Source organism: Dendrobium catenatum, unplaced genomic scaffold (assembly GCF_001605985.2).
Source record: "Dendrobium catenatum unplaced genomic scaffold, ASM160598v2 fragScaff_scaffold_1026, whole genome shotgun sequence".
Classification (NCBI taxonomy): Eukaryota; Viridiplantae; Streptophyta; class Magnoliopsida; order Asparagales; family Orchidaceae; genus Dendrobium; species Dendrobium catenatum.
The window spans coordinates 300,320-320,305 of NW_021319488.1; the positions used below are offsets into that span (position 1 = coordinate 300,320).

The following is a 19,986-nucleotide window of genomic DNA, read 5'->3' on the forward strand; positions in this document are numbered from 1 at the left end:
CAGTTATGAACAGTAGTTATGAAAAATAGAAAATAAATTTTGAAAATTCCTATCTTTTCCTCCATCTTATGCCCATATCGAGACTCATCACTCGCCAACATAAAAGGCATCTAAACTTGCACGACCAACCAAAAAGCTATTAGCCTGAATGACAACAAAAATCTACATACTAGGAAAGCCATTCAGCTTCAAGCACCTTCTGCATATATATAGATGGTCCCAGAAGCTGACAGATATCTACTAGGATTTCCTCCAAATTTGTGCGAAAGTTAATGAGTCCATCAGGAATGACAAATGCTCCATTGTTTACAGTACATACAGTATCACCAACCTGTCAAATCAAGTGACCGGTTTAAGATAGGGAAAAGAATAAAAGGAAAAATTAGCAGCTAAAATGCATGTAACCAACCTTCTAACTTCACATTTACTTACAAAAGGGGGAAAAAGCTAAGAGTATATTCAGTACAGCTAAATTGCATGTAACCCACCTTCTAACTTCAGATTCACTCACAAAAAGGGAAATAATCTCAAAATATATTCAGTATAATTCCCTGAGAAAAAAAAATTTAAAAATGCCAGTTATTTATGATTTCAAAAGAGTATTGAAGGAATTATGTTCGCTGCCATTCAGGTTGACAGGTTGTGATCACACGGAAAGCTATTTATTGTTATAAAACATCAGAACACATGGGTCGATTGCAAATATTTATCTCACAAATAGTTCAGTATTTATCCTGTTCCGAATAGTTCATTAAAAAAAATTGCATATAATAATTTTGAATTATAATTAAATTTTTAATTTCCCAGTAGGAGGAAGTCACAAGAAAAATGCCTCCAAAATGAAATTTGAAACTGTCAATTATTACATACTTAGGATGGATATCACAAAAAAAAAAAAATAATAACCTATGTTTTTAGTACAAACAAGCAAAAAAATGATACTGTTTCATGTAACAAGTTGAACAAGGCATTCTAGATTCATGTGCCAATAATGCAGATGATAATAAATACTATTTAAATCAGCTAATTTGGCGAATCTATAAATAGATTAGAAGGTGAAATCAGTATTATATAACCAACAAAAGAACTTGTTCCTACACGAGTAGTGAAAAAAAAAGAAAATGATAGTTTGTTAGGCACTTGGGCATGAATATGACCTAACAAAATATCAAAATAACTAGTATGAAATAGAACCTAGAAAATAATACTTGAAATGCACCAGTCTAACCATAAGCAGGTAAGGGGTGGGTTAGTGGGTGAGAAGGGTGACTGAGGGCAAACGGGAGGGAGAGTACTAGAGAAGAATATCAAGGTGAAGAGAGAAACCTGAGCACGCAATAGAAGTGCATCTAGCAATGTTAAGAATACAGGAGAAAATACGTCTAGAATATTATTTGTGCTATCTGCCTTGCTCAAATCCAAGCCAAGAAGATAACTTGCAAGACTGCACCTGGTGCATAAGCAAGTACGTTAAAAATGTAAAAACTGTAAATATATTGATGAGATATCAAATAAGAATACATAAAAAACCTTAAAAGAAAATTTAGATAAATAAAAGTATGAAAAACAGAAAGAATATTTGAAGAAGTTAATTTTTATCCTCCACTAAAAAAATAGGAAGCTTCCCGCCATCTTAATGCATCAAAACTTGTACTTCTCAAATTTACGTAGAACTCCTTTTTCCTTTTATCTTTAAAAAATATGACATCGTGTGCTATTCAACCTTTTGTTTTTTATGGTTAATTTCATCAAAAAAAAACGGAGCTATACAACCATTTATTTAATTTGACGAGATTGCTCAAAAATTAAAATCAGATCTATTGAACCAAATTTATTCATAGCTCCTTCAAATGCACATTTCAATGTTGAAGCCTCCAACTCCGCAGAACTTAAAAAATTTAATTTATGCATATTTGTTTAATATTCTTAATTCTTATACATCTGTGTATCATCAACTTGAAATTTCAATGTTTATTTGCCATTCTAATTTCTTATGATTTTTATTTTATAAATTCAAAAATAAGAAAGTCAATATATTCATAATTTGAAAGGATTCATGCACCTTTGCAGTTGTCCCCTCTAAATAGAATTTGATCCTCACTCGTAATTCCATTATTTTTAAGAGAAAGTTACATTAATCATCATTCACAATTGGCGAGTACAAAAGTAAAGATACATAATGATGCAACTTGACGATGCAGGCTAGGATTTCTAGAGAGCTGCTATTGCTTATCTTTTATCATCTAATCTGACTGTCATGATGATGAAGGCCATGAGCTCATGAAGACTTTAATTTCACTTGGTCATTTAGACAAAAAAGGAGGGCTCCAAGATTAACCGTGAAATGAAGAAAGGGAAGAAGAAAAGGAAAGTAGAAAAATAGAGGTAGGTTTTAGAAGGTAAAATCCAGTTTTTTTGTTTTTCCCACGACAAAGTGGCTTTGGGTTCAAGTTGCTAGGCTTAAGACTTGAATGAGGAGCAATCCTTTCGAAGCACAAAAAATATTTAAGGTTATTTTGAGTAGAAATTGTAATGTTACATAGGAAATTGTTATAAATTGAGAAACTTATAGTTATTTGTTTGCTTATGAAAGAACAAGACTTTAGGAACATAGAACTAAGAAAATTCTTCCCAAAGACTTTGGGGACATATAACTAAGAAGATTCTCTCTAAAGAAAATGCTTTAATTGCAGTGAGATACTCCATCTCTAATCTAGAAAATAAATTATTCGTTGACCTAATATTTGTAAACTCTTCCAATTATATTAAATAACTATGCAAAAATTCATACACTTACTTCATATTGAGCATGTTATTGGCACTTAATTTTATCATTAAATTTATGCATTTATATGATTTTTTTTTTAATTTAAGTGAATTCAAGATATTTCTCTTTAACTCAAGCCATAAAATTGCTTATAAAAATAGGGGGAATATTTAAGTATTTAGATGTTGACTTTACATGTCATGCTTCTTTTATCTTTGATGTATGTTAATAAAGGTTGATTCATAGTAGGTGCATAACAATTTTGACTAGTTTAAAGGCTTATGATAATAATGGTAAAAACAAAGAAAGTCTATAAAAGGTCATATAATGTAGAATACGTTAGCTAACTATACTTATGCATCAAGAGGGAAAAATACTGACAATGTGAGCCTCATTAGAAAACAAAAGGGATTCTAAACTCTCGATAATGAAAAATTGAGATGGTACAGTTCAACTTTGATTGAGTGGTCATTGACAACTACTATAATGGGTTAAGTTCAAATCTTATGAATGGTTATTATGACCTACAAGCTAGGTGACGTCAAAAATGATATAAATAAGTCAAAGCTTATACAACCATTATATCATATTTCTAAAACAAAGATGGGTAAGAATAAGAAAGCAAATGAAAGTAAAATAAAAAATTTGATAACAGCATCTAACTAGCTTATAGTGTATTCGAATGTATTGATGCTTACTAGTAGTAATTTAATTTCTTGCAAACATTTGTGTGTATGCTTATAATTGAATCTTTCACCTACTTAACTAAAGAGAAATGTTCTGATTTAAAGTTTGTTGTAGTGGGCTAATCACATTTATGAATACTAATAATGCTCACATTGGTTCAAATGATCAGCATGGTATATTTTTTTTTTCTTATATATTTGAACTATTAGAATTGTTTATTCACTAAACATTTAGCTCATCAAATATTATAATAATTGTTGTTTCTAACAGGGGAAAATAGTAGTTTGAGCCTTAGTCATTTGACTCAATTTTTCCTACACCATAGCAAATCAGATGTTTAGCTTTAGATTTACCATAGAAAAAGAATGTTAATAATATAAATTAAAGACTTTGATAGGTATAATATTTTTATAAAGTTTTTTAGAAGCTTTAACTTAAGTTATTCAAGATTCCATATTAATGATTATGATGAATAAATTAGAGGATTATGAAATGTAATATATGTTTTGTCACAATTTAGATAAACTAATTTTCTACTCACTCAATCCTAATTAGTAAAAGCAAAGACAAGTGTTGATAGGAAATGTGTCTAAATTATTCGTCTCTACTATGTCTCATGGTTAACTAGAGGGGACCAAAATGAGGCACTCAATTGAATTGTCCCTTTTTTGTTTCGTAGAATCCAAAGATTAGACACCCATCATTTGGTGTCTACAACAAACAAGGCAACCAACCATCACTTTCCAATTAACAATAGCACTATTGCACCTCCTGTAAACCCTCACTCACTCGCACTCCCCCCACCACTCCAATTTGCCTTCACCTATTGCCTCATTACCATTTCAAGTAGTTCTTTCCAAACAATTTCGAATAAAATTCCTATCGATGCAAATACACCTTTGTGACCCCTATGCCATCATAAGATTCTACTAAGCTCATGCATAAGATATGTAGCACATATGTCCCATCATGATCCTTTTAAAGAACATTCTTATGATAGGAGGTATCATACATCTTGCTCTTCTTAAGATGATACTTGAGTTCCAAGATATTCAAAAAATTATGAGGGGTAAACAATTTAATTCGCATCAGGATCATTATCAATTAAACCATCATGATCACGCATATTCTCATTTTTAATAAACCATATCATGATAGTCAGTCATACCCTCATCAATAATATCATGATCATGGCCAATCAAATCAAAATGGTCATGCCCAATTGATCACTATCACCTCAAATATGATGCCATCCAAATCCAAACTACTTTAATAGATCTTCGCCTAAATCTTTGTAAGTCCCTAATCAACCTAGGTCACGAGATAAAATATTCAATGCTAAGTTAGAATAATGCATTAAAATTTTATAAAAAGGTCACATCCAATTACTACAATCTCAACCCAAACCCAACACAAAAAACAGATAAATTAAGAAGGGATAGAGTCAACGCAACCCTAAATGAATACAACTATCCAAATTGGACACAAAAACACAAAACAAAGTAAAAAGAATTTCTAATTTCATACGAATTTTCATTTACAAAAAATAAATAGTTAATTATTTTTTTCATCACTCATAAGAATGGATATAAAAAAAAAACTCAAATTAATTATTTCTTATAAAAAATATATATTATTTGGACTGTAAAGATTTTCAAGTCATTCAAAATGAAAATTTATGTACCCAATATAGCTTATTAGTTTTGGACTTTAAGATGAATGAGTGAAAAATAAAAATAAAATAAAGTATTATCCTAAGATTAGAAAAGAGTAATAAAATAACATTAATAAAATATTTTTTGAGTATGTTCAAGATCTTGAGATTTGGGGTTGTTCATGATGAAGATAATGTTATATAAAAAAAAATAGCTAGTGATACTAAAAATGTTTAAAATTGACATGAACATAACTAGAATATTGAACAGATTAACCCAAACTCAAATTCTTTATGTGTGGTTTGAATCAAGTTTATGCTTGGTTGAATATCGATGCCCCTCTTGCCAGCCATCATGAAGGATGAATGGGATTGTCAGTGATTGAAAAATTGATGAAGAATCTTAAGATTTTGAAGCTAAATGTCAGCACACACCATCACTCAATTTAATTGTAGGAGAAAGTATTTTATGAAAGTATGGCTGTAATAGAGGTGACCTGATCAAATCAATGTTATGCCATAATGCGCATTTATATGACAATTTAGTGTCGGAAGTAGTAGAAAGATAGTCAACATGTGACAAATCAGATAATAACAATTGGGATACAATTTGTATGTCAATTTTTAGAGGCTGAAGGCTCCTCAAACTAGGGTGTAGCATCGATCTATGTAAGATCACATGTGCAATTTTTTATCGTGGTGTCAATATTAGACCTAAAAGTAAATCCAACTAGAACATCACACAAAATTAAGGTTTAGGTCAAGTTGTGTAGAATTTGGGTTAGTTTTGAGTTAGCTTAAATGACTCAAATAAATTAGATCATATTCGGATCAACCTGAAAAAATCACTAACAACAATAACAACGAATTTATTGTAAAACTCGAAAGATATCGAATTGTAAGCATCACTTATGTTAATTTTATGTTTCTCTTTTAAAGGCTAACATTCTGCGCCATAAAGCACTACTAGTCTCATCACCATCTTACAAAACTTTCATTTAATTTAAGGGTTACTTATCAATCACACAACAGGCCTGATGCATTCCTCCACTTCAACCATCCAACTTAAATTCTACTAACAATATCCCCATATATTTCGCCATCATTTTGAACAATAAACTCGAGGCATCTAAAACGTTCACTCTTCTTGATGACTTGTTAACCCAAATGCAAAATTCCATGACTAGATTTATTATTACTAAAATTACACTCCATGCATTTGGTTTTAGATCTACTAAAACATAAACATTTAAACACTAAGGTTGACCTCCATAATTCAAGCTTTCCATCGACTCCCTCTCCAGTCTTATCAACAAGAAAATTTTCATCAACAAAAAGCATACAAAAAGGTATATCATCTTGCAAATGTTTGGTAAGAGCATCCATAACTTAAGCAAAAAAGACAAAGGCTTAAAGCTAATCTTTCATGTAATCCAACTGAAATAGGGAAATACTTGGTCAAACCACCTTGTGTTTGAACACTAATAACAGCTCATATATGCATATCCTTAATAACTTGAATATAAGCATTATTAAATCCTTTCTTTCTATAACTCTTCAAAGCACTTCTACTGAAACTTTATCATATGTTTTATCTAAATTAACAAATATTATATGTAGATCCTCCTTACTCTCATTGTACTTCACCATCAAACCTCTCAACAAATGTATAACTTTCGTATTAGACTCGCCCAGCATGAATCCAAACTGATTTTGAGAAACATTAGTATCACATCATAACTTATGCTCAATTACTCTCTCCCATAATTTTAATGTATGACAAACTAACTTAATTTCCATGTAATTTGTATACTCTTATGCATCATCTTCATTCTTAAAAATAGATATCAATTCTTCACTCATCTGGTAATTTTTATTTTATCTTTAAAATAATATTCAAAAGCTTAGTAAGCCAAAGAATTTCTTAATCTCCTAAACATTTCCACATTTATATTGAAATATCATCAAATCGTACTGCTTGTTCATACTTAATTATCTTTAAAGCCTCTATGACAATGACACATAATTTATAATGTCTTTGAAAATCACTCAAATCGAATGATTTTCAAATACACCAAAATTGAAATAGAAGATGAAGTCCAAATACTTTAAAATTTTACTCTACATTTCTTCTTACTCTGGAGAAAACAACAACATTTTAAAAACATCTGCATTTAGAATAAACATTTTACTTCAAACCAAATAAGCCCTATATAATTTTTTTTACAAGGTGTTCTACATTGGTAGATATATTTGAGAGTAAATGTATTATATTTGGCTTATGTTAAACAAGATAAATGTAGATCTAAAAAGTAGGGCTGCAAACGAACCGAGCCGAGCCAAGTATGTGAGTGTTCATGTTTGTGTTCGTTTATTATTAGCTTGTTCAAGTTCGATTCGTGTTTGATTCGAGCTTTATTGTTTGGGTTCATGTTTGGTTCGTTTAAATTAATAGTGTTTATGTTTGATTCATGTTTGGTTCATATTAGGTTCGTTTATTGCTTAACGAGCTTTAAACAAACAAGCCTTAACGAGCTTGTTCGTGAACATATTTAGCAAATTTTTTTAAACTATCAAACAAGTATGTTTATGAACAAATCTAACGAGTATTCCTGAGCTGTCAAACGAGCAAGATCTAACGATGTAATATAATAAAATAGCATTTGTAAGGAAATTAAAACTACAATATATATAATAATTTTTAATTAATTTAAAATTTATTAATTAAAATAATTATATCATTATATTATAATAAATTAAAATATTTATATTATGTATCTTTATATATTTTATAATTAAATATTATTCGAGTTTTTATCGAGCTTATTCACGAGTTCTGAATTGAACACGAATCGAGCTTCTTATCGAGCATAATGTCGAGCATGTTCACAAGTATCAAATGATGTTGTTCGTGAACATAAATGAACCGAACACATTAGTGTTCAAGCTTGTTTATTTAAGGATCGAGTATTAAAAATGTTGTTCAAGTTTGTATGTTTAGTTAATTAAACGATTACAAATAAGCTTTAATCGAACTGAGCAACGAGTAGCTCATCGAACGTTTGGTTTGCTTGCAGCCCTACTAAAAAGACTTTGTTAGAAAATATTAGAAATAATATTTCTTTATTAGATTTAAATGAGAATTTGACTCTTAACAGGATACAATGGAGGAAAATTATTCATATAGCCGACCCCACGTAGTGAGATAAAGGCTTCTTATTGTTGTTGTTGTGTTCTACATGGGTAGAGTCTTCACAATCACATGTTCTTAAAAATGTTGATGATGGAAAATCAAAACTGGCATGAGCACAACCCAACCCAAACATTGCCCGGCTAGAGCATTTTATTTAGCACACAGCACAAGCGACAAGACAATCCTATAAAGGTTAGGTCCAATTTCCGGCAAGGCCTATTATTATCTCCATAAATCCAAGGTGCAATATGGTGTTTAAATACAAATAAAAAACAATGTTAAAAAAAATCTAGCACTCAAGATAGTTGGAATATTAGTAGGATTATATTTTGTTGTAAATTCATAATTGAGTTGATTATATTATGCGGTTTTAGTTTAGATCAATCCAATGACTCGTTAGACCAAAACATATAAAATTTCAGTTTAGAAAAGCTTAAATAATTTTTTGAACAAGGCCATGCAAGAGCTGGTTAAGAAATCATTTAAATAAATGTACCTCATCTTAAAATCATCCCCAAAGCAGCCGATCAATCAGAAAGCCATGAAAAAGACAAAACATACATGCAAATTAAGTTTGTACTTTCTTTATTAAACCCAAGAGTAACCAGGTCGCATGGAAATAACGTAGTACAACAACAACAACAACATCAAGCCTTTCTCCCACTATGTGGGGACGACTACATGAACCCTTTTTCTCCATTGTGTCTTGATAAAAATCAAATTCTCATTTAAATCTAATAAAGAAATATCATTTCTAATATTTTCTAACCAAGTCTTTTTAGGACTACCTCTACCTTTCTTAACTGGCAATAACATAGTAGAAAATTGAAAATTATGACCATAAGAAGAGCATAAATTAGGGTTTGTTTAAGGCGGCTACAATTATTTATAAAAATTGTTGCTGAGCTGTTGATAGGAAAGTAGCTTGTTTTAACTGTAATGAGTATTACAAATACTTTTTTATTTTGATAGAGCCGAGCAGCTGCTTTCTTTTAGTTACCGCACTCTAACAAATCTAGTCATAAAAAGCTACTTCTCGTCATAAAATTTCTAAAAAAACAGAAAAAACATAGCATCTAAACAACAGTGTGTTAGCAGATTGGAAAAGTGAAGCAGTAAAAAGTTGCCTCAAACAAACCCTTGGTTAATGCATAAGTATGATGCATGCATAAAAGTTCAGAAATAAATTAAACAGAAGGAAAGAGAATTTTCCAGTAAAATAAAATCCCAGAAATACTATAACCTCGGCTTAGAGCTTAAGGCATTTGATTTCATGAATTTCATGATTACAGATTAAGTATTGTTCATCTGCAGAAAAGAATTATATATTACCAAAATTGCAGGGTTGAATCTGGAATTTCCCAGTCTTCACTCGGAAAGGAAACACAGCTGTCAGGAAATGCATACAAATAATCACAATATAGCTCTCATAATGAGAATAATGATAATAAAATTAACAAGAAATTTTGAACTGCCTGTTATATGCCATAGATATCTAAAAAGCTAAGAAGGATTACACAATAATCCAAAGATGTTATTTCTTCATGACAACATTAAGCTGAAATTTATATTCACCTCAGTAGAGCATCTGCAAGCATAAGAGCTTCAGGACTGGCTTCTGCAATCAAAGCTGGTGCCTAATGTTAGAACAAGAACAATTAAACAGTCGTGTTTCCAAAAACAGCTGAAAGTTCACTTAAAATGATCAATCCACTCTTTCGAACTATATACCCCAGTTAATAAAACAGCACGGTATAATATTAGGCACTTAACTGCATAAAGTACTTGCATTATAGAGAAAATTCATATATATTACACATGCATGTCGCAGAAACAAATTAAAATCAATTGAAGAAGAATCTTGTGTGACAACGAGAAAAAATAAACTTACGGCCTGTCCAACTTCTGAAAGCAAACATGCAAAACCGCCAATTACTTTTTCATCTCTACTATTAAGAGCTGGGATTAGAAGTATTTCCTTCAGGTACGGTATCCTAGATAGCAAAACTTGTGGCAAACCCTTCAAATTCAAATAGCAATAGATTAGTTAAAAAGTAAAACCAAAAGAAATATTAGACAGTTGTTACAAGTTAAGTGGTGTAGCAACAGAGAATCAAAAGCACTAAAATTACACTCCGTACATTCAATTTTAGATCTACTCAAATGAAAACTTTTAGACTCTATGGGCTATTGCTTGGGTGAGTAGTAAAATTAATCTTGCTTTACTTTCTATTTTGGTATTTCTTCTCTTTTGTGTTTTGTCCAGTTAATCATTACCCAGTCCAAAAACTTTTTCCTAGTAATCAAACCAATCATTTGAAAGCTTTTGTGAGAATCAGTCAAACTGGATCAAAACTAATTTAGTTTTAGATTGCATTCAATTAGGTGACTAGACTCCAATAGGCACCCTAAAATTTGATCTTTACACATTTATTTAGGGTTCTTATTCACTAAATTCTAAAACTCTAAATGCCCTAAATCACTTATAAACTTAAGACAAAAAGGAGAAATCTCAGACTAGTCTAAGAAAAATTTTAAATAAGATTATAAAGCCTTCATCAAAAATCATAAAATTCTACATATCATAACTTAACTTCTTAACCTTAAATTTGATTTTTCATATCATTTGGACTTCTAGAGAAGAAGTTATAAGGGTTGGAACCTAGGGTTTCAGATCCTATCTAATTACTGGAATTGGATTGGCCGACTACTAATTTAAACCCTATTTCCACTCAAATTTAAACTTCACAACACATAACCATACACTCCTAAGCATCATAGGAGAGCACCCCATCTACCATTTGGATCACAACGGTGATCTAAAGCACACACAAGTAGTAGCACCAAAAAGACAACATAGGATGAAGATAAATGAAATACAGTAATCTATTTTGTTAGGTACATATCCACCATCATCATGGTGATGTTGTAAAGGAGAAACATTGACAAGGTAGTCATAAGATCAGCTACAAAATGTATGCCAGCATTCTGTAGGTAATCCCACATACACATACAGGTGAACTACTTAAGAATCATTGATCTTCAATCAAATTAATATGAAAACCTCATCATTGATATTTGATCCAACTAGGCTTGAAGATTCAGCATTGACCTTTGAACCGGCCAAAGTTCGGAAAACTTTTGAGCCATCAATCTTTGCTTCGAACAGAATTTGGCTCCCTATGTTGATCATCGATCCATGTTCTAGGTGAAGAATACTCACCTCCGACGACCATACTTAGCCACAACCTATTGGCAACCTTGTTATCATTAGGAAGTGGTGGGTATAGCCGCTCCATAGTTTTAGCATTGCCAACATGCCCACAACCTCTAACCAGTGGTGGACAGGGTATTGTCTTTATCAATGAAATTATAGAGAGAAGAAGACTGTCAACAACTTGCAACGATGCAAAGGTTAGACACCCCATTGCTAAGGTCATTGTTCATGTTACTTCTTTGTTATGCTCCATGCACACAAGTGTTATGCAAGCATGAAGATGATTAAACAACAACAACAACATCAAGCCTTTATCCCACACAGCTACATGAAGATGATTAAAGAAAACAAAAAATTGTGGTTTCAACAATTTGCAGATGGTTTGATTTCTTCCTCTTCCCCATTTGAGCTCTTTGCTGAGAGCTTCAATCATTTTTGTGATTCTTTGAAGTTTCTTTAATGAGAACATCAAGCTGTCATAGTTTCTTTTATTACTTTCCTCTTCACTCCATTGCTGCTCTCTGCCATTGTTGGTTTCCAAGCATTGGCCGACCATATCACAAACCAAACTCTAATGTCCTCCTAATAACCCCTCGTAACCATGACATAATCCAAAATCCTCAAAAGTCCCACCACTGTACTACTTTAATTCCAATTGTAAAAGAAACGCACACCCTTATATGCAGCTTTTTGTATGCCCTTCATATCATAAGAAAGCTAGAAGTATCGTTACAGATTAATTAACCTAATAATGCAATAGGAAACTTTTTTACTGATACTTATTATCTGTTTACTATTTCACGCCTCTTCGTAAAACTTCTCTCTATAAGAGCATATGACCAAGAAAAAAAAAAAGGCAAACACAAGCAAAAGCTCTGATTACACTAAGATTATAGTCCTTGAATTTTATGTTTGTGCCACTCGCACAACAATTTTAATTCACAAAAAATAATTTTGATCATGCAAGTATTGGTCTCTTAAATAAACTTATTTTTCATATAATGGAAGAAAGGTGCTTTATTAAATGATAAATAATATAACTCTAGAATCCTTAAGAAGTCCACAGGAAAAATGGTTAAGAAAAAATATATTAGAGAACATTACAAATATACTTGAAGAGTATTTGGAATGTCAAATTAGAGGAATATATGTGATTGAGTGCTCTTTACATTCCATAATCAAATCATTATGTTTCTTCAAAATAAAGGGATTGTCTTCTAAAAGTAGCTAGATAAAAGTGAGAGCAATATAAACTTGTTTACTTAATCAATCATTGCAGCTGTATTAACTTGCCTTTGTAAAAAACAAAAAAACTTACCTTTCTTAGAGTATTTGCATAAGCTGAACTACAGAAAATATTGCATTTCATTACTAAGGTAATCAATGCAAACGGTATCTTGGTCTGAGTTGATGATAGAACCATTTTACAATACTAAACCATAAAATAACTGAAGAGACGCGTATATTGAAAAGGCAAGCACAATAAATACTGATAAGATATCACTCTGCATGATCAGTAATAACAATAGCAACACCAAGTTATTATGAGAAATTCCTTAAATTTAAAAGCATCTGAATACATACCTCATACCTACAAACAAGCTCGATAAGGACTTCAATTGAGACATCAAATGAAGTTGGAACCTTTGTCATAAGCAGAAATTTTAATTAAATGAAGAAATACGAAGTTACAAAAAATATTTTAGGAAGTGCTGTGATTGAAGTGTAATTGACATACTTGCAAAGAGTTAAAGACAAAGTTCAAGAGTGGATGTGTTGGCAAAACAGATGGATGAATCTCTGAGAAGCAACCCACACGAACCTAAGAATAACAAAAATTTTGCCAAGTAAGAGAAGCAAAGCCAAATCAACATAACAAAATGAAAGTGGATATAATTATCTATGCAAACTGTTCCAAGAAGTAGCAGAAGTGAATTATATCCAATAGGCTACAGTATAATTATATTCATATTGTTAGGACCAAAATCATGAGGAGAAGATGACAACTCTTCACCGATAATATGAATCACCATGGGAATGAACAGGAAGAACTAGATTACAAAAAAGACCATCAGGCAGCTCACAAAGGAACATTAATTGGACAACCTTCATTAATATAACAACATATTTTAAAATATAAATAAACGGAAAAAATAAAATAAATATGATATAAACCCATGGCGCTAATATTAGGAGGCAACCAAATCTATGGAAAAAATAAACATAAATTCACCATAAAACTCTTTGTGCCACCAATATATGTCAATTTAAAGGGAAAGTGTAGCAAAGGTTTGGTTGCATTTTGTTTGTGAAACTGGAGATTATGAATTTGAATAATAGAAATAGCCTATTTTCTTTTTAGAAACATTTTGATGGCTAACCTAGACTACATACAATTTTAACAATCAGTTGTGAGGGCAATGCATTCTCAAACCTATCCACATAAGCACTCCCCACAATTTATTTCAAATATAATAAACAGAAAAAAGCAATTAAATATGATATAAATCCACAGCACTAAGATCAGGAGGCAACAAAATTTATGGAAAAATCAACATAAATTCACCATAGTATACTTTGTGCCATCCATATATGTAAATTAAGAGGGAAAGTTGCAGCAATAGTTAGGTTACTTTAGTTTGTGACCAGGAGGTTATGAATTTGAATAATGAAAATAGCCTATTTTCTTTTTAGACACATTGTGATGGCAAACCTGGACTACGGACAATTCAAAAAATCAATTGTGAGGGCAATGCATTCTCAAACTTATCCACCATAAGCACTCCCAACAACTTATTTCAAAATATAAATACAACAACAACAACATCAAGCCTTTGTCCCACTACATGGGGTTATTTCAAAATGTAAATACAAGAAAAAAGAAAAACAATTAAATATGATATAAATCCACAGCGGTAATATTAGAAGGCAACCGAATTTATTGAAAAATCAACATAAATTCACCATAAAACACTTTTTTCCATCCATATATGTTAACTAAGAGGAAAAGTTGTAGCAATAATCAGGTTGCTATGTTTGTGACCTGGAGGTTATGAATATGAATAATAAAAATAACCAATTTTCTTTTTAGACACATTTTGATGGCTAACCTGGACTACAAGCAATTCTAACGATCAGTTGTGATGGAAATGCATTCTCAAACTTATCCACCATAATCACTCCCAACAAATTATTTTAAAATATAAATATGCAAAAAATAATAATAATAATAAAGATGATATAAATCCACAGCCCTAATATTAGGAGGCAACAAAATTTATGATTTAATCAACATAAATTCACCGTAAAAATCTCTGTGCACCATATATGTCAATTAAGAGGGAAGTTCGAGTTAGGATGCTTTTGTCTGTGACCTGGAGGTTATTTATTTGAATAATGGAAATCGCCTATTTTCTTGTTAGACACATTTTGATGGCTAACCTGGACTACAGACAATTCTAACGATCAGTTGTGAGGGCAATGCATTCTCAAAGTTATCCACCATAAGCACTCCCAACAAGCAAAAGCCTCAGACTCACCCAACTCAACAAGCAACGCAATATCTTCTTATTCTTTTCTTGAAGCGTAGTACCGTTCTTGATATTCTGTTCAGACTGAAGTAAAAGGGCCAAATTTTGTTCAGACTGAAGCAAAAGAAACTCCAGCACGTTGGGAGTGTGCGATAAAAGCTGCATCAAATCACAACAGCAATAATTTAATCAGCTGAGGCCATAAATTCACGTAGCTGAAACACAGGCAATACTTTATCAGCAAACCTCTCTCGTGAATTGGAATCTGCTCCCCGCATCAATACTACCATCACCATTATTGACCTCAACTTCTTCTGGGAGCACAGTAAGCATCTCCAGAACAGCAGCATTGCCGTTTTCCTGGCTCTGCAACTCGTTCAAGCTGGAAAAGAATTGCTCGATAGGCATCTTGTGCTCCACCGCCCGTAAAACGAGTGCGGAGAGCGCGAGGCATATCTGAGTTAAAAGCTGCGATGATGCCAGGTAAAATAACAAACAGACAGCGTTAACATAAACCATGAGCATCCAAAAAGGACTTCTCCTTCAATATATAATATCATAAACTGAAACTTTCTTTTTTATTGATAGTACATCAAAATAATCAACGAAACTAGATCCGAGCTTTCTACATCGAATTAGCAAATACGAGTTGAGAAAGAGAGAGAGAGAGAGAGAGAGAGAGAGAGAGAGAGAGAGAGACCTGGGGCGGACCCAAGCTGAATCTGCGGGCAGCAAGGAGAAGAGCATTGAACAAAGAACCTTTGGCACCGATCTGGAGGTGGTAGCCGTCGTTCTGGATCTGATCATAAGAATTAAATGAAAAGCCTAAGCACGTAAGGAGCCGATAAAGCGAAAAAATGGAGTTTCGGAGGAGGATGAGGCACCTTGCGGCGGAGGATTTGTGCAGCGAAAAATTCGACCTCGAAGTTGGAGGATATGATGGGATCGCTAGAAGAAGTGAGAAAGGAGGCGGCGACCTCCCATGCGGCATCCATCTTCTGGAATTGGACAAGCCATTGATTTGCGGCAACGCGGTTAGAGGACTGAGCATCATGGTTCAGCACGTGAACAGCCTGTGCCACTTTAACCCGGAGGTCGTTCATTCCGAAAGAAATAGAAAAGAAGCAGGGCTTGGGACGGGGGAAGAGAGAGAAAGTGGTCGGGAAGAAGGGAGCAGGTGAAGCGAAGGCGGGCGGAGTGAGCAACGCCTGACAGAGAGCTCATACAAACTACAACCACGGAGCAAACGGTAGATTCAATGAATCCATCCAACGATTAAAGCGGAACGAGAGAGTGGAAAAGGGGGCTTGGTTCGGAACCGTGAGACAACGAACAGGAAGAGCGACATGATGTATGAAGAGTAGGGCAGTGAAAAAATGTTCCGTTCGCGTCGATGGTTCGCGTCGATGGTTCAGAAGGGAAGTGTTCCCCCTCCTATTCTCTAATAGTGGTTTGTTGATTTTTACATATGCATGTTGAGAAGATAAGTTAAGGGTTAGGGGTGTCAATTTCGGGTCACGGGTCGGGTTCGGGTCGAATCCGAAACTGACCCGGCACTATTCGGGTCAACCCGAACCCGACCCGTTTTTTAAAACGGGTCAGTTTTCCTGACCCGAACCTGACCTGCTTCGGGTCCGGGTCAACCCGACACGACCCGAATGATCCATTTCCAAAAAAATGGCTAATTTTCAGGTCAAAATGGGTCAATCTCCTCTTTTCGGGTCAAAAACGGGTCAAAATCGGGTCAATCTCGGGTTGCCGGATCAAAATCGGGTTTTCAGGTCAAAATCGGATCACTTTCGGGTCAATTTCGAGTCAAAGGGTTAACCCGAATCCGACCCGATTTTTGAAACGGGTCGAAATGATGAACCCGACCCGTTTCGGGTTAGGGTTGACCCTAACCCGAAATTTTTCGGGTCGGGTTTTCGGGTCGTGTCAAATATTGACACCCCTATTAAGGGTTAAGATAAAGTGCTCACAAACAATAGAATGTAATTGGGCTAAGGAGAGTCTCTCATTCTCAGTGTAATCCTCGGCGTAGACAAAAAAATTTTGGAGATTAAAAATGATAAAAGAATAGAATGATATATTTAAAACAAAAAAAAGATAGAAAATAACTTAGAATGATAAATAGCTATATAATAGCTTAATTTGAATGTTTTACGTAATGAAATCATAGGGCAAGCTCATTAAAAGTCACTTAATTGGGTATTGATGGATTGTGACTGGTCAATAATTTCTCATAAAAAGGAAGTCGCCCACTTGAGTAGTCTCAAGGCCTAACTTCAACGATCTTATTCGCTTGGGCCTATTGATAAGTCGTATTCGTCTACTTGGCATAAGTTCTTATATTGTAGTTGATTACTTGAAATGAGTTTTTTTTTAACCAAAACAAAATGAGTTGAGTTGACTTAGCATATGTTGGGCTAACTTGTCTTAATCTAGGTTGACTTCGCCTAAACTAGATTTTACAAAAATATTTGATTGTACATTCACTTTCTGGATTCTCTTATATATTTTGGAGGTTTGTTGTAAAAAAAAACAAGATAATATAAAGAATATTCCTTTCTACTTATTCATATATCATTCATAAATATTATTTTTAATGTTAGATATTTAACACTCAAGTTGATTTTGACTTTAGATATTATCCTTTTGTAAATGATAGTAGATATTTAGCCTATAAATAAGATATCAATGTTTATTGCTCAAATGAATTTCCTTTAACTTCTCACTTCTCTTTTAGCTCTACAATTCTTCATTCTTGTAACAGATGGAGGTTTCAAAAAATGGTACAAGAAATTGTTTGTAACACTCAAGAAAGAACAAAATAGTAAAGATAAAGGATGTAAAGGTCAATATCAACTTGATGCTTGATTGAAGTCGTTAGGTGACTAGCATTTTTTTTCACCTGCGAGATCATTAAAGAATATGTTCTGTAAATGTTCACTTTCACACCTACAGAGATGAAAAATGAGAGTATAGGTAAAACAATTGCATTTTTTAATATTAATATGTTATCTATCGTTGGCATCATTTTCAGCTGAGGTCATTCAAAACCTTAAATCCCTGAGCACATCATCATGCCTTGGGTCTAATGACTAGCCAAGATGCCCTATACCTATTCATTAAAAAAATAATAATAAAAAAAATCCAAACTCCTTAACCTAAATTCAAACACCTTTCAATCTGTTCAAAATCTTGATTTATATACAACATGTCTAGTTGGTTGTACTCTACATCACACTGGCTAATTGACTTCAATCATTGCATTAACAATCATCATAGGACTCCAAATATTAAACCCATCAAACCTAGCTTCCCAAGCCATAGGTTGACCCATTTGACCTGATTGAGCTAGCTCAAGCTAGCTTAATTAATCAAACCCCTACATTGACCTATTACAAACCCAGTTATTCATCAATATTCACTAAATTAAGTCTTTTAAAGTTCCAAATGATTCCTTCATCATTGGTCTACCTTCCCTGTTCGAATGTTGACCTGGTCAACCAAACCATAAATTGATCAAACCAGAACAATTCGGGTTATACCATTGCATATGGTTAATTATGTTCCTACCATTGCCCAAGCTTAATCAAATTGACATCCTAAACGCACCTAAATCCTACATGAGTCAACCCATTATGCGTTGACTTGGTCAACTCAACTAAATTGGTTAAACACAAGCATAAATGCTCCCTTCTTTATAAACATCAACCCTCCTAAGCCTAAACCACAAAACTTGATCAAAATAGTGCCAAAAGGTTCCCATAGTCCACCCTAGGTGACTTGACCAAGTTTAACCAATCAAACCATTTGAATAGTCAAACAACACTTAATGGAAAAAGTTCATTAAATAGCCCATTCAACCCAAACCCACTTTAGAAATCTTCCAAAACTCCTCATGAACCCAGACCATGCCTTAGCTTAACCCAGGCCAAACCCAAGTTTTCCCATCCATGAAAATAATTAAAGGTCATTATCTCCTTTGCACATGCCACCTCCTTGTTGCATAATAGCTTTGGACACATGTCAAACATCTATATAACTCCTCTGAGCAAATTGTTAAATGTAAATTGTGTAATATTTATTATGTTAAAGTTTAATGAAAACCTACTTTTTAGTTATTTTTATGTAGGAACTATTCAAGAAAAAGGAAAAAAATCACAAGTGATTAATGAGCGCTACAGCATTGGAATCTACAGTACCCACGCGCCTAATTCAGACATTACAATGCCAATTACTCAAAATTTTGGAGAAGATCAGTGCTATGATAGAGTAAAGATCAATGTTGGAGTACATCACAACACCGTTGTGCAATAAATTCACACCGCAACACTGGATTCTCATGAACTTGAACACCAAAGCACCGATCATCACAACGGCATAGAACCATATTATACTTTCAAGCATTGCAGCACTCAACTTTAATAATGTAGTGATGGAGCAGTTTCCAAAATGAGGAGTCACGTTAACTCAGCTAAAAGTTGCAACCGTTTGACCATTAACCGTGATAGGTCATCACAACACTACTACAGAGCAAGCAGTAGAGCGTAGAAGCACTAGTTCATATTATACCACCGTGGTGTCACCATGTTGACACCGTGGTGCCAAAGTCCACTTTTACACCTGCATAAATAGTTTTAAAATATTTTTTATTTAGAGAGTTTAGTCATTCAAAGTGGAGTCTTATACTTTTGAGTGTCTTCCTCTAGTTCCCTCTTAAAGTATAGTCTAAGGGAGGCTAGGAATGTGCTAAATACTTTTATTTAAAAAATCTTAACCTATGTTGTATAAGAAATTCTATTGTTGGAGGAATGAGTGTGGAGAATATCAATTGATCCTTCAGACGACATTTACCTTTACTAATTATCCTATATCTTTTTTTATATGAATGAAATGAATATGAAATTAGTTTTTTTGTTATATATGTTTGAC

At 33.1% G+C, this 19,986-nt stretch overlaps 1 protein-coding gene across 3 annotated transcripts in view; it reads right to left on the reverse strand.

Moving 5' to 3' along the window:
- LOC110092572 (transportin MOS14) overlaps positions 1 to 16,467 on the reverse strand; it is a 132,848-nt gene extending 116,381 nt beyond the window's left edge. Inside the window, exons 1-11 of one of the 3 annotated variants that reach the window (XR_002302599.2) lie at positions 15,933 to 16,467; positions 15,749 to 15,847; positions 15,295 to 15,516; positions 15,058 to 15,207; positions 13,257 to 13,340; positions 13,103 to 13,162; positions 10,193 to 10,321; positions 9,877 to 9,938; positions 9,634 to 9,690; positions 1,327 to 1,450; positions 197 to 331 (exon numbers count right to left, since the gene is read on the reverse strand). Coding sequence is in view for 2 of the 3 variants with exons in the window: in XM_028698005.1 (XP_028553838.1) it covers positions 197 to 331; positions 1,327 to 1,450; positions 9,634 to 9,690; positions 9,877 to 9,938; positions 10,193 to 10,321; positions 13,103 to 13,162; positions 13,257 to 13,340; positions 15,058 to 15,207; positions 15,295 to 15,516; positions 15,749 to 15,847; positions 15,933 to 16,151 (1,341 nt within the window). In the remaining variant the exon portion in view is untranslated. The remainder of the gene's footprint in view (positions 1 to 196; positions 332 to 1,326; positions 1,451 to 9,633; positions 9,691 to 9,876; positions 9,939 to 10,192; positions 10,322 to 13,102; positions 13,163 to 13,256; positions 13,341 to 15,057; positions 15,208 to 15,294; positions 15,517 to 15,748; positions 15,848 to 15,932) is intronic. The other 2 variants (XM_028698005.1, XM_020817182.2) reach the window with 2 other exon arrangements.
- Positions 16,468 to 19,986: the final 3,519 nt, after the last annotated feature.